The 13,483-nt window shown below is 40.6% G+C and overlaps 1 protein-coding gene across 9 annotated transcripts in view; it reads right to left on the reverse strand.

The window, feature by feature from the left end:
• The window catches only part of LOC137372189 (diacylglycerol kinase beta-like), a 636,709-nt gene that overhangs the window by 347,682 nt on the left and 275,544 nt on the right, over window positions 1–13,483 (reverse strand). For all 9 annotated transcript variants that reach the window (XM_068035767.1, XM_068035770.1, XM_068035771.1 and 6 more), the window contains 2 exons: window positions 12,916–12,990; window positions 7,809–7,928 (listed from right to left, as the gene is read on the reverse strand). In XM_068035767.1, coding sequence (XP_067891868.1) covers window positions 7,809–7,928; window positions 12,916–12,990 — 195 coding nt within the window. The remainder of the gene's footprint in view (window positions 1–7,808; window positions 7,929–12,915; window positions 12,991–13,483) is intronic.

Consider the following 13,483-nt stretch of genomic DNA (forward strand, 5'->3'; position numbering starts at 1 on the left):
TGTGCCTTATAGATGGTGGACAGGCTTTGGGGAGTCAGAAGATGAGTTACTCGTCGCAGAATTACCAACCTCTGACCTGCTCTTGTAGCCACAGCATTTATGTGGTTGGACCAGTTCAGTTTCTGGTCAATGTTGACCCCCCCTCCCCCCCCAGCATGTTGATAGTGGAGGATTCAGCGATCGTAATGCCATTGAATGTCAAGGGGAGATGGTTAAATTCTCTCTTGTTTGAGATGGTCATTGGCTGGCACTTGTGTGGCGCGAACGTTACTTGCCACTTATCAGCCCAAGCCTGTATATTGTCCAATTCTTGCTGCAATGGACACTGGCTGCTTCAGTATCTGAAGAGTCACGAATTTGTTTGATTGATGTTCAGATCCTGGCTTTGAGCCCCCAATTTGTTATGGCCATGTGATGTGACATGGGTGGTTCCCACTTGTCCCCAGCAAGTGAGAGATTTTAGCCCCTTGGTGTTTTATTTTTCAAACAAACAGACAGCGACATGTTTTCTTGTAGGTTTTTAAAACAGAAAGTCAATTGTTTATTGACCAATATGCCTTATCCTGAAACTTTTGCAACCGCATCCACTCATGCATTTGATCGTACACAGACACAAACAAATGAAGAACAGATAGAGAAGGGTAAAATGGAAGGTGGTTTTCAGTGGCGGGGTGGGGTGGGGGGGGTGTGGCGAGATTACGATTATCTTGTCGAATTATCTTGCAAATCAAGTTCCAGATGGATGCAGGCCTGAGATGATTGTGGATTTCTCTCCTAATTGAAGGTTCTGAACAACTATCTTTAGCCAGAAGTATCCCATCTCAGCCTCCTCCTGAGGACCAGACCATGATATATGTCAGTCTTCAGCCAAATCGATTCACTCTATGTGATATCAAGAAATGGCTGACGGCACTGTGTGCAGCAAAGGCTATGGGCCCTGACAACATTCCAGCTGTAGTACTGAAGACTTGTGCTCCAGAACTGGCCCCGCCTTTAGCCAAACTTTTCCTGTACAGCTACAACGCAGGAATCTACTAAACAATGTGGAAAATTGCTCAAGTATGTCCTGTCTACACAAAGCAGGACAAATCCATTCCAGTCAATTGCCACCCCATCTATTATTCTCAATTATGAGTGATGGAAGGCGTTGCCGACAGTACTATCAAGCAGCACTTACTCAGCAACAACTCGTTCACTCTTGCTCAGTTTGGGTTCCGCCAGCCTTGGTACAAACAGGCACAAAAGAGTTGAATTCCAGAGGTGAGATGAGAGTAACTGCCCTTGATATCAAAGCAGCATTTGACTGTGTTGCATCACAAAGCTGAGCAAAATTGAAGATAATGGGAATCAGGACGAAAACTCTCCACCAGTCGCAGTTAAACCTAGCGCAAAGGAAGATAGTCGTGATTCTTGGAGGCCAATCATCTCAGCCCCAGGACATTGCTGCATGAGATCCTCAGGATAATGTTCTAGTCCTAACCATCTTCAGCTGCTTCATCAATGACCTTACCTCCATCATAAGGTCAGAAGTGGGAATGTTTGCTGATGATTTCATCGTGTTCAGTACCATTTTCAATGCTTCAGATACTGAAATCGTCCATGCCCACAAGCAGCAAAACCTGGATAACATTCAGGCTTGGGCTGATAAGTGGCAAGTAACATTTGCACCACATATGTGCAAGGCAATGACCATCTCCAACAGGAGGATCAAACCATCTATCCTTGACATTCAATAGCATTACCATCACTGAATCCCCCAACATCAACATCCTGGGGTTATCATTGACCAGACACTTAACTGATCAGCCATAAATGCTGTGGCTACAAGAGCAGATCAGAGGCTGGGAATTCTGCAAGTAACTTACCTCCTGAGTCCCCAGAATCTATTTCCCATCTATAAGGCACAAGTCAGGGGTGTGATGGAATACTCTCCATTTGCCTGGATAAGTGTAGCTCCAAGATTGGCACCGCACCCTCAACCTTAAACATTCACTCCCTCCACACTGGTGCAGTGGCAGCAGTGTGCACCACCTGCAGATGCATTGCAGTGACTTCGACAGCACCTTCCAAAACTGCAAATTCTATAACCTAGAAGGACAAGGGCAGCAGACGCATGGAACACTGCCACCTGCAAGTTCCCCTCCAAGTCGCACATCATCCTGACTTGGAACCATATTACTGTTCCTTTACTGTTACTGGGACAAAACCTGGAACTCCCTTCCTAACTGCACTATGGATGTACCTACATCACATGGACTGCAGCGGTTCAAGAATACAGCTCACCACCACCTTCTCAAGGGCAATTACAAATGGGTAATAAGTGCTGGCCTTGCCAGTGATGCCCACAGCCCAAGAATGAATTTTAAAAAAGGTTATAATAGGAAAGAGCAAGGAACTATCGAAAGTAGAATTTTAAATTGGAACAGGACTAACTTCAGTAGGATGTGAGGGGATCTAGCCAGGGTAAAATGGACCAAATTTTGAATTGAAAAACTGTAATAGAACAATGGCTGATCTTTAAGGAGGAGGCTAGATACATTCTAACAAGAGGGAAAGGTAGGGGAACCAAAGCCAGGGCCTCCTTGGATGGCAAAGGTGAAACAGAATATGATGAAACAAAAATAGAGGATGCATATTGCATGTCAGGTAAATTCTTTAAGAGAGAACCATGTCAAGTACAATAAATTGAGATTGAAGTGAAGAGGAAAATAAGACTGGCAAAGAAAGAATATGAGAATAGAAATGCAGTTAACATAAAAGTTGATGCATAAATCGTTTGCCAGCATGTAAACAGTAAGTGGATAGTGAGAGGTGGGTGGGCCCTAGTAGGGAGAAAAAAGGTGAAATATGCTTCGAGGCACAGGGCAAGGCTAGAATACATAATTAGTATTCTGTATTGGTGTTTACTAAAGAAGAGGATGTTGACAAAATATCAGTAAAAGTAGAGATGTTAGAGGTAATGGATAAGGTAAAATTTGATAGGCAGGATGCACTGGAAAGGCTGACTTTGCTTAGAGTGGATACATAGCCTGGTCCGGTGCCTTGCATCCCAGTTTGCTAAGGGACGTGGGAGTGGAGATTGCAGAAGGGCTTGCCATAATCTTCCCTAGATATTAAAATGTGGCATATGTGACACCCTTGTTGAATAAAGGGTGCAATGACATTCCTAGTAACCATATGGATTTTAATAAAGCATTTCACAAAATACCACATAAAAGACTGGTTAACAAAATTAAGGTTCATGAAATATAAGGGTCAGTATCAGCTTGGATAAAAAATTGATTTAAGGACAGAAAACAGCAAGTTGTGGTAAATGGTTACTTTTCAAACTGGAGGACGGTAAACAGTGGTGTTACCCAAGGTTCACTGCTAGGGCACTGCTTTTTTTTTATATATTTAAATGACTTGGATATTGGAATACAGAGTAAAATTTCAAAATTTGCTGATTGTACTAAACTTGGAGGCGTTGCAAATAATGAGGTTGAGACTAATAGACTGCAACAAGACATAGATTGGTTTGCAGAATGGGCAGACAAGTGGCCGATGGAATTTAATACAGAGAAGTGCTAGGTGATGCATTTTAGCTGAAGGGATAGGGAGAAGCAATACAGACTTAATGGCACAGTTCTAAAGAGTGTGCAGGGACAGAGGGACCTGGGGGTGCAGGTGCATAGATCTTTGAAGGTGGCAGGACATATTGAGAGAGTAGTTAGCAAATGGGATCTTGGGCTTCATAAATAAAATCACTGAGTACAAAAGCAGGAAAGTTATGCTGAACCTTCAAGAAACTCCAGTTTAGCCACAACTGGAGTATTGCATCCAGTTCTGGTCACTAGACTTTAGGAAGACGGTGAGGGTCCTCGAGAGGGTGCAGAGGAGATTTAGCAGAATAGTTCTAGGGATGAATGAATTTAACCACCACATTAGATTGGAGAAGCTGCGGTTGTTCTCCTTGGAGCAAAGGAGGTCGAGGGGAGATCTGATAGAGGTGTACATGATTATGACAGGTTTAGGTAAGGTAGATAAAGAAAAGCTGCTCCCATTAGCTGATGGTACAAAGTCTGTGGGACACAGATTTAAGGCTTTGGGCAAGAGTTATAGGGGGATCTGAGGAAGAACATTTTCATGCAGCGAGTGGGAATGACCTGGAACTGCTGCCGATGAGGATGGTGGAAGCAGAGAGGATCAATGTATCGGCACTTGAGGAAAATAAACTTGCAGGGCTTCAGGATTAGAGTGGGGGAATGGGACTGACTGGATTGCTCTACAGAGAGCTGGCATGGACTCAATAGATGAACAGCATCATTCTGTGCGTTGCTGTAATGATTCTATCATTCGACATAGGTTTAGCATAGTTTCTTGGCTTTTGTACTCTATGCCTCTATTCAATAAGTCCAGGATCCCATATGCTTTATTGACTGCTTTGCTAACCTGTCATGCCATCTTCAAAGATTTGTGCACAAACACCCCCAGGTCTCCATATTCTTGCACCCCCTTTGAAATTGTACCATTTAGGTTGCATTGTCTCTCATTTTCCCAACTAAAATCCATCACTTCACACCTCTTCCTATTAAATTTCATCTGCCATGTGTCCGCCCATTCCATCAGCCTATATCCTCATTAAAGCTATTATCTTTTTCCACTGTTTACTAGACTTCCTATCATCTGAAAATTTCAAAATTGTGATCTGTAACCCAAGTCCAGGTCATTTATGTACATCAAAAACAGCAGTGGGTTAAGTCCCCCGAACCTTGGGCAACAGCTTTGGCTCTGCCCCACCAACTCTTTTGTCATTTAATGTCTTCTGTCTTCCTTCCCATCACAGACCTTTTTTGTTCTTTATACACCCTCCTCCATTTGACCTACGTAAAACCTATTACATTTCTAATGTTTCCCAGTTCTAATGAAGGGTCATTGACCTGAAACGTTAACTCGGTTTCTCTCTTCACAGATGCTGCCAGACCTGCTGTGTATTTCCAGCATTGCCTGTTTTTATACCACTGAATACCTCTTTCTTTAAAAAAAAACAGCCCTTCATCACAACTCACTGTTTTCTATATCTGAGCCAATATTTTATCCATGCTGCTACTGCCCTTCTTATCCCATGGGCTTCAATTTTGCTCACAAGCCTATTATGAGGTACTTTATTAAACACCTTTTGACGTCCACATAAACAATATCAACTGCACTGCCCTAATGCACCTTCTCTGTTACCTCACCAAAAATCTCAATCAACTCAGTCAAACGTGATTTCCCCTTAACAAATGCATGCTGGTTCTCCTTTCCTAGTCCACACCTATCCAAGTGGCTGTTTAATTTTCTCCCAGATTCTCATTTCCAAAAGCTTCTCCACCATCAACGTTAAACTGACTGGCCTGTAATTACCAGGTTGATCCTTCTCCCCTTTTCTGAACAAGGGTATAACATGATTTTTAGTTCTTTTAAGTATTGAAGTTCTTTTATATATATATCTGTTAAATGCACAGCATGCATTTTATTTATTTCTGATAGAAATGTATGTACAAATTGAAGAAAACATTTTATTACAATCATGTTATTTAACAGAAAATTGAGATTGCTGTGCAAAATAATTATGCTAGAGGTCATGGTCTAGAACAATTTGGGGCATACTTGATAGCATAAACAAAACATACAGTAACCCGAATCACAGATGTTCTCCCTCTCATTAGCAAATTAAGTTCACAGCACAGAAGGAGGCCATTCAACCATGTAGGTATATGCCAGTAAATGGCATCTTAACAAGAACTCAGAACCTGTGAATAAATCCTCATTTATTGCAACATACTAAGAAAAAAAAACTTGCTTTTCTACACAACCTTTCAAGACATCAGTATGTTCCAGAGCGTTTACAGCCAATGAAGTACTTTTGAAGTATAGTCATTATTTTAATGTAGGAAATGCAATAGCCAATTTGCACAAAAGGACACACAAACAGCAACATGATATTGACCAGACAATCTGTTTTACTGATGTTGATTGAGAGATAAATATTGGCCAGGATAATGGGGAGAATTCCCCTGCTCTTCTTTGACAGAGTATTGTGGCCTGTAACACCAACCTGAGAAGGCAGATGGGTCCTCGGTTTAATGTCTCATCTGAAATGGCAGCACCTCTGACAGTGCAGCACGCCCTCAGTTCTGCACTGTAGTGTTAGCTTAGATTTTTGTGCTCAGGTCTCTGGAGTGGGACTTGAACCCAGAACCTTCAGACTCAATGAGTGCTACCACGGAGTTATTGCTGACCTTTCTAAACAGGATGCTACAGTATTTGTCAGAAAAGGATTCCAACTTCGAAAGTAAGACAAACCCCAAATGCAGGTGTGTACCAACATATTGCTGTGATAAATGATGGTGAAGGTGCTAAGTCACATTTTGGTTGCAATATCAGTTTGCAAGTTCTAACATGGTGATACTACTACTTTAACACTATATGAACTAATTGTCTGAAGGGGGATGATGGACCCGATTAACATTAATAATGTGTCAATTCTGAACAGTGTTACATGCATCATCCTGCCAATCTGCCTCACTACTGGACTCATAAGTTGCAGTCAGATCAACTCCTGATGCTAAAAGTCATACTATTCAAGTCATTTTTGAATATCAGTTAAAATGAATGCACAGATCATACTGATATATGTTAAGACATAATGCACAGATCCAATAAGTTTGAACAAATATTGTACATTCCAATTCTGCAACAAATCCCCTTGTGTCATACAACATTATGCATTATTTTGAATGTATATATTGGGCAAAAATGGGAGTAAAGTATTTACATGGAGAAATCATTTCTGTATTGTACTTGGCACAAATGAGTCACAGGCTAAGAGTGCACTGCTTAACTGAAACTTCCTGTAATCCACATTTAAACAGGGTTTGAAATTTATATTGGCGGGAGAAAACGGCACTAGAGATGGAAATTTTAAAGATATGCAAGTTTAAAACCAGAGTGCAGAGGAATGCAGTCTTCCTTAAAATCTGCGGTAGTAGATATCAAGGAATATATAAAACTGTTACAATTCCCATATTCAAACTAAGATACTAATTCTATCTACCAGTGGAATGACATGTGCCTTACTAAAACCCCCAAAAAATGATATGGCATACTTTTTGTATGCCTTTAAAAAAAATGTTGTCCTTTTGATTGATTCAGAGATTGAACCCTGGTTGATCACTTTGGAAGGAGCCTGCACTGGAAGGATCTTTCACCGGGTGGTATGTCTGATTAGGGACCACTTACAGCACAGGAGCACTGAATAAACAATTCTTCCACAAAATATGGTTGCCTCCTGAGTTTGTTCTTCACTTTCTTTATAATCTTTAGTATCACCAATATGATCATGAACATTCATCCATTAAGGCAATAGATTACAATAGTTTGAACTATGGCTTAACTGCTGGCAATAAATTCAGATTCTGTATCTCCGAATTTGCAGCATTATCACCAGGGCTGCAGAGCACTTACCACTAAGCAGCAATCTAAAGAGCGGTAATGGTCACTATTTGGGAAATCATCCCCCATATTCATGTCATTTCTTCAATGCAATTTCCATAATTATGTAAATAGATAAGCAACATCATTGACCCATTAATATTTTTATTAATACATTAAAATTATTTGTAATATAACGTAAGCTTCAGCAGTCAGATAATGTCATTATTCAGTACCACAGGTTATGAAGAAATCAGTGATGGCTGTTAAAAGCGTGACTCAAGTGGTTTAAAATTCTACTTCTGAAAAGCTCTGTAATTTTCACTGATGAGTGTTTACAGCCTTGTACTTACTGTTTCCATGCCAAGGAGGACCAGTAAAGGAATAGTAGTTATTCCTCCTCTTATCCACTCTTCCAGTGTAACTGTACCATCATGATTATAGTCTATTTCCTCCATCATCTCCATAAGTATCTGCAGTGTAACATATGAACACATATAATCTACGAACATGAAGGCATTTTCCTTAAACAAGTATTTTGTATGTTTTTAATATAAATACATTAGTATCTATGTAGCTACTGTTGTTTTCAAAAGTTACGAGATTGAATAAAGCACCTTTTTCTATAACCATCTCAAGATATTTATCAAAGGTGAGAAATTGGATGCTGAGCACAAATTGTAGAGCTAGGGAAGATGACCAAAAGAATGATCAAAGGAATAAATCTGGAGAAGGCTTTTGGGGAAGGGGGAAAGAGGTAGTGAGGTGGAGGAGTTCCAGAAAGTAGGGCAAGATAGCTGAAGACATTGCCATCAAAGATTGAAGGGAATGAGAGGGATTTCACAGGAAGTTGGAGCTATAAGAACAGAAGGCTTGAGCTGGCACATAGAAGTGCAGAAATTGAAAACGCAGGGAGGGGCAAGGTTGTGAAGGGATTTTGTAAATGAGGATCATGATTGGATGACAGGGAAACAATGGTAGTCAGTGATAACAGAAGTGATAGCGAGCTAGATTTGGTATGGTAGATGATGGGACTGTGGAATTTGGAATAAGTTAAAGTTTATGTAGAAAGGAGTCTGGAAGAACATTACAGGATGGAACCCAGAGATGAAGAAGATATGGATCAGGGAAGCTTCAGGCAAAATTATGGTGGTGAAAATAAATGGATAGGAGATGGAGTTTCAAGTTTTCAGGTAGGATACTGAAGGTGCACACCATCAAGTTCAACCTGAGTGAGTTGCAGGGAGGATATGGTAGCACATTTTGGCAGGAACTCTACAAGTTTGTGGTCTTGGCAATTTTAGAATTATAGAATCCTGGAATTGTTATAGCACAGGAGAATGACATTAGGCCTGTTGAGGCAGCGCGGGTCTCTCTGCAAGAGCAAATTAGCTAGTCCCACTCCCTTGCTCTTCTCCTGGGAACCCTATAATTTTTTTTTGATCTTTAGGTGCTTTCCAATCCTCTATTGATAGCCACGATTGAATCTGCTTCCACCAGCCTCTCAGGCAGTGCATTCCAGATCATAACCACTCGCTGCTCCTGTCGCCTTTGGTTTCTTTAACCAATCACCTTAAACCGGTGTCCTCTGGTTCTTGACCCCTCCACTAAAGGGAACAGTTTCCCGATATCTACTCTGTCCAGACACCTCATGATGTTGAGCACCTCTATCAAATCTCCTCTCAGTCTTCTCTAAGGAGAACAACCCCAGCTTCTCCAATCCATTCTTTTAACTGGAGTCCCTCATCCCTGGAACCATTCTCAAATATTTTCTGCACCCTCTCTAAAGCCTTCACATTCTTTCTACAGCGAGATGCCCAGAATCGGTCTCAACACTCCAGTTGAGGCCGAACCAGTGTCTTATAAAGGTTCATCATAACTTCCTTGCTTTTTGTACTCTATGTCTCGATTTATAAAGCACAGGATCCATATGCCTTTTTAACCACTTTCTCAACCTGCCCTGCCACCTTCAACAATGTGTCCCCAGGTCTCTCTGTTCCTGTACCCCCTTTAGAATTGTACTCTTTAGCGTATATTCTCTTTCCTCGTTCTTCCTACCAAAATATATCACTTCACATTTCTCTGCATTAAATTTCACTTACCACGCATCCGCCCATTCCACCAGCCTGTCTTTGTCCTTTTGAAGTCAATCACTACCCTCCTCACAGTTCACAATACTTGCAAGTTTTGTGTCATCTGCAAATTTTGAAATTGTGCCCTGTCTAAGTCATTAATTTATTTTTTAAAAAGCAATGGTCCTGGTACTAACCCCTGGCGAGCATCACTGTATTCCCTTCTCCAGTCCAAAAAACAACTGTTTACCACTACTCTGTTTCCTATCATCCAGCCAACTTTGCATCCATTGCCCCTTTTATTCCATGGGCTACAACTTTGCTGACAAGCCTCTTATTTGGCACTTCATCAAATGCCTTTTGGCATTTCATATAGACTATATCAACCACATTACCCTCATCAGCAACAAGTGGCTGCTAATACTTTGCTATGATTAAAGTTACTGAGAGAAAGCATGTAGGTGAGGAACTAGAAGCTGTCAAGGATGGAGCCTTGGTTACTGCTGAAATGGGAGGGCAAGCTATTGCATGAGATGACCTGGCTATTAAAGCATAGGTATGAGTGGAACCAAGCAATATCATTTAGGAGAGGATAGACTAGTTGACTTTATTGAATCACCCAAAAAACTTTAGATATCGAGGAATAACATGTAATGGGAGCAGTTGCAGACAATATAATTGGTGATTATGACCAGGGTACTCCTAGGCTGTGGGCAGGGCAGAAGCCAGAACAAAGGGATCTAAACAGGGAGCTCTGGGTGAGGTGAGTGCAAAGTTGGGTGGAGAGGATACACTTCAGTACCTTATAGGCCCCAGGGAAATTTAGAGATGGGGTGCAAGTTGGAGGGGACTGAGGCAGTAGGAGGTTAGCTTTTTAAGGAGAATGATGACTGAAATTTCGAAGGATGTAGAAGAGTGCCTGCGGGAATAATGTCTAAAAGCACAGAACCAAGGTACATGTTAGGTCAGAAACTGGTTTTCAATAAGTTACTTATTAGGACATATCATGGGTCAAGGTCAAGCATTACCACAAGAGATCAAGGTTCAGGGGATAATAGATTTTCCTGAACCTAAGACAAAGAAGTGTTACGATTTCTGGGAATGTGTGGGTTCGGCAGGATATTGGTTCCTAATTTCAGTACAGTAGTCACCCCACCGACTAATCTGTTAAAGAGGAATGTGAAGTTCGAATGGTCAGAGTAATGCCAAACAGCATTTGAGAAGTTAAAAGGTCATTTTCATAATAGAGCCAGTTCTTGCACCCCAGATTTTAATAAACCAAAGTGGCTAATTGACATAGGTGTAGGAGTAGTGATGCTCCATGATGATGCTGCTGGTATGGAATGGCCTGTTAGCTACTTCTCTAGGAAGCTCAATAAACATTAAAAAAAGCACTCAATCGAGAAGAAAGTTTTAAATCTTGTACTGGCTTACAACAGTTTGAGGTATATGTAACCGATAGTTAGGGAGAAATATTGGTGAATACAGATCACAACCCACTTGTGCTTCTGGAAAGGTTCAGAACGAAGAACCTCAGATTGTTTTGCTGGAGCTTAATATTACAGCCATTTACGCAGAAAATACTCTGTTTAGAGTTGGAGAGAGGGGTAAGAGTGAAGGAAAGCTCTGAAATGTGAAAATATTACCTGTACAATAAAAATAAGCTATTTGTTAAAATTGTTTACGATAAAGAATTTTTTTTGCACAGATTGAAAGACGACTTTACTACGGTAAGGCATTCTTTTACCCCAAGTGGGTAGGGAAATGTGATGGAGTCTTCACGTGGTAGACTGAGTTCTATACAGCAGGGATGTCCAAAAATGTCGGGGGGCACATAAAAAGTTTTGTTCTACATACGGAGTCGGTGAGAATATTTTGGAAAGATAAAGGCATTAAAAATTTATCCAATGATTTATCAAAGCAACAACAAATGTGCATTTTTGTGAAGAAACTTTAAATGAGAAGACTAATTTATTGACTTACTTTCTCGTCACTATGTTGAACATTGATTTAGTGACATACCTGGCAGTGTTTTTGCTTGCATAAGTACTCAATCCCTGCCCACACTTGATGTAGCAATGCAGTATATTCTGGATAGATGCCCAACTGTCAGAAGTGATACGGATCCCTTTCTCTTCCCCTCTCTGCATCCCTCCCCCCCTCTCTCTGTCTGCCCTTCTACCCCCCTCTGTCTGACCCTCTCTCTCCCCCCATCTGCCCTTCTACCCCCTCTCTCTGTCTGTCCCTCTCCCCCCGCCTCTCCCTCTCCTCCCTCGCTCTCTGTCTCTCAGTGTCACTCTCTCCCCCATCGCTGCCTCTTTCCCGTCTCCCCCTCTCCTCTTCCTCCTCTTCCCCCGGCCTCTCGTCTCTGCCTCTCCCCTTTGAATGCATCCCACTGTTCTGACACTGATTTACCTTCAAGCAACTGTTTCCAGTCCACTTTTGCTCAATCAATCCTCAGCTTAGTTAGGTTGGCCTTGGCCGAATTGAGAACTCTAACTCCTGTTTTATCTCTGTCTTTTTCCATAATTATGTCAAAACTGACTGAATTATGATCACTGCAAAAATGCTCTCCCACCTGCGCATCTTCATTTCCTAAAACTAAGACTAAAACTGCAGCCACTCTTGTTGGATTTGTTACATACTGCCCAAAAGAGTTCTCCTGAATGCACCTCACGAATTCTGCTCCTTCAATTCCTTTCACACTAAAACTATCCCAGTTAATATTGGGGTAGTTAAAATCCCCTATTACTCCCCCATTGTTCTTGCACTTCTCAGAGATTTGCCTACATATCTGCTCTTCTATCTCCCTCTGACTGTTTGGGAGTCTATGGTACACTCCCAGCAGTGTGATTTCTTCATACTGTACTTTAATGTTTGCATTACATAATTTAAGGTGCATGATATTTTGAAATTGCTTTTTTTTCTCCCAATTGATTTTAGAAAGCTTTAATGGTGTGCACGTAGGGACGTTTGGTGAAATTATAAATGTATTGTGCAATGTGGCCCAAAAACAATGAACGACCGGAGACAAATATACTCTCGAGAAATGTTTTGCGAACAAAATACTGTTAAATAAACAGGAGACATGCGGCAGCATGGTGTATATTAAATATTATAAACTAATTCTGTCCTAATGATTTGTAGACATCCTAATGCTGGCTTAGTAAAAACATAAATCCAACAAAAATAATAGGTTGCAACTTCTATTTGTATAAGAAACATAATCTGAAATTTGCAAAGGACACACAAAGGCTTTATTTAGTAGGATGTAAAATGGCCTTTAAATGTTTGACAGTGGTGTATATTCATGCCATCAGAATATCACGAGCTGCAGTCAATACATCACTTGCTTAATAAAACAACTAAGATTCGAAGCAACACTTACTGGCCTGAGTTCAATAGCATCCCATTCCAGGTATTCTGCTACATGGACCATTTGGTTAATAATACGATCTAATTCCTGCAGTTGAAGTAAAAATAAAAGTTAACTAACCGACAATTTATTTTTGTTTGCAAAGACACTATATATTTTAAGAACATGAATCATTATGGATTATATCAATTGATAACAATTCAAATCACTCTATGGCTGCAAATCAAACAATTTCCCCCCCCCCCCAAAACAGAGTAAAGACAAAGCTCAAGCAGGGAATAAAACAAAATTGCACCTTTTACAGGTATTTCCCCATTAAACTTGGAATCTTTAGCCTTTCCAATAAAAGTACATTATTTTGGCATATAGTGTTGTTACGACCAAGGTTGGAAGAGTACCCTATCTCCCTCTAGTCTGACTACGCCACTGATCACAACATATATTTAAAAATATTTTAACCAGTTATGAATGTGGCCTATTATATACTTTTATCTATTGGTTTCAGAATACAAATCCACTAACCCAGTTTAATAAACAAAATTAATTTATTATAAAACTTATTCAATAAAAATGCAAAGCT

Source organism: Heterodontus francisci, chromosome 7, assembly GCF_036365525.1.
Source record: "Heterodontus francisci isolate sHetFra1 chromosome 7, sHetFra1.hap1, whole genome shotgun sequence".
Classification (NCBI taxonomy): domain Eukaryota; kingdom Metazoa; phylum Chordata; class Chondrichthyes; order Heterodontiformes; family Heterodontidae; genus Heterodontus; species Heterodontus francisci.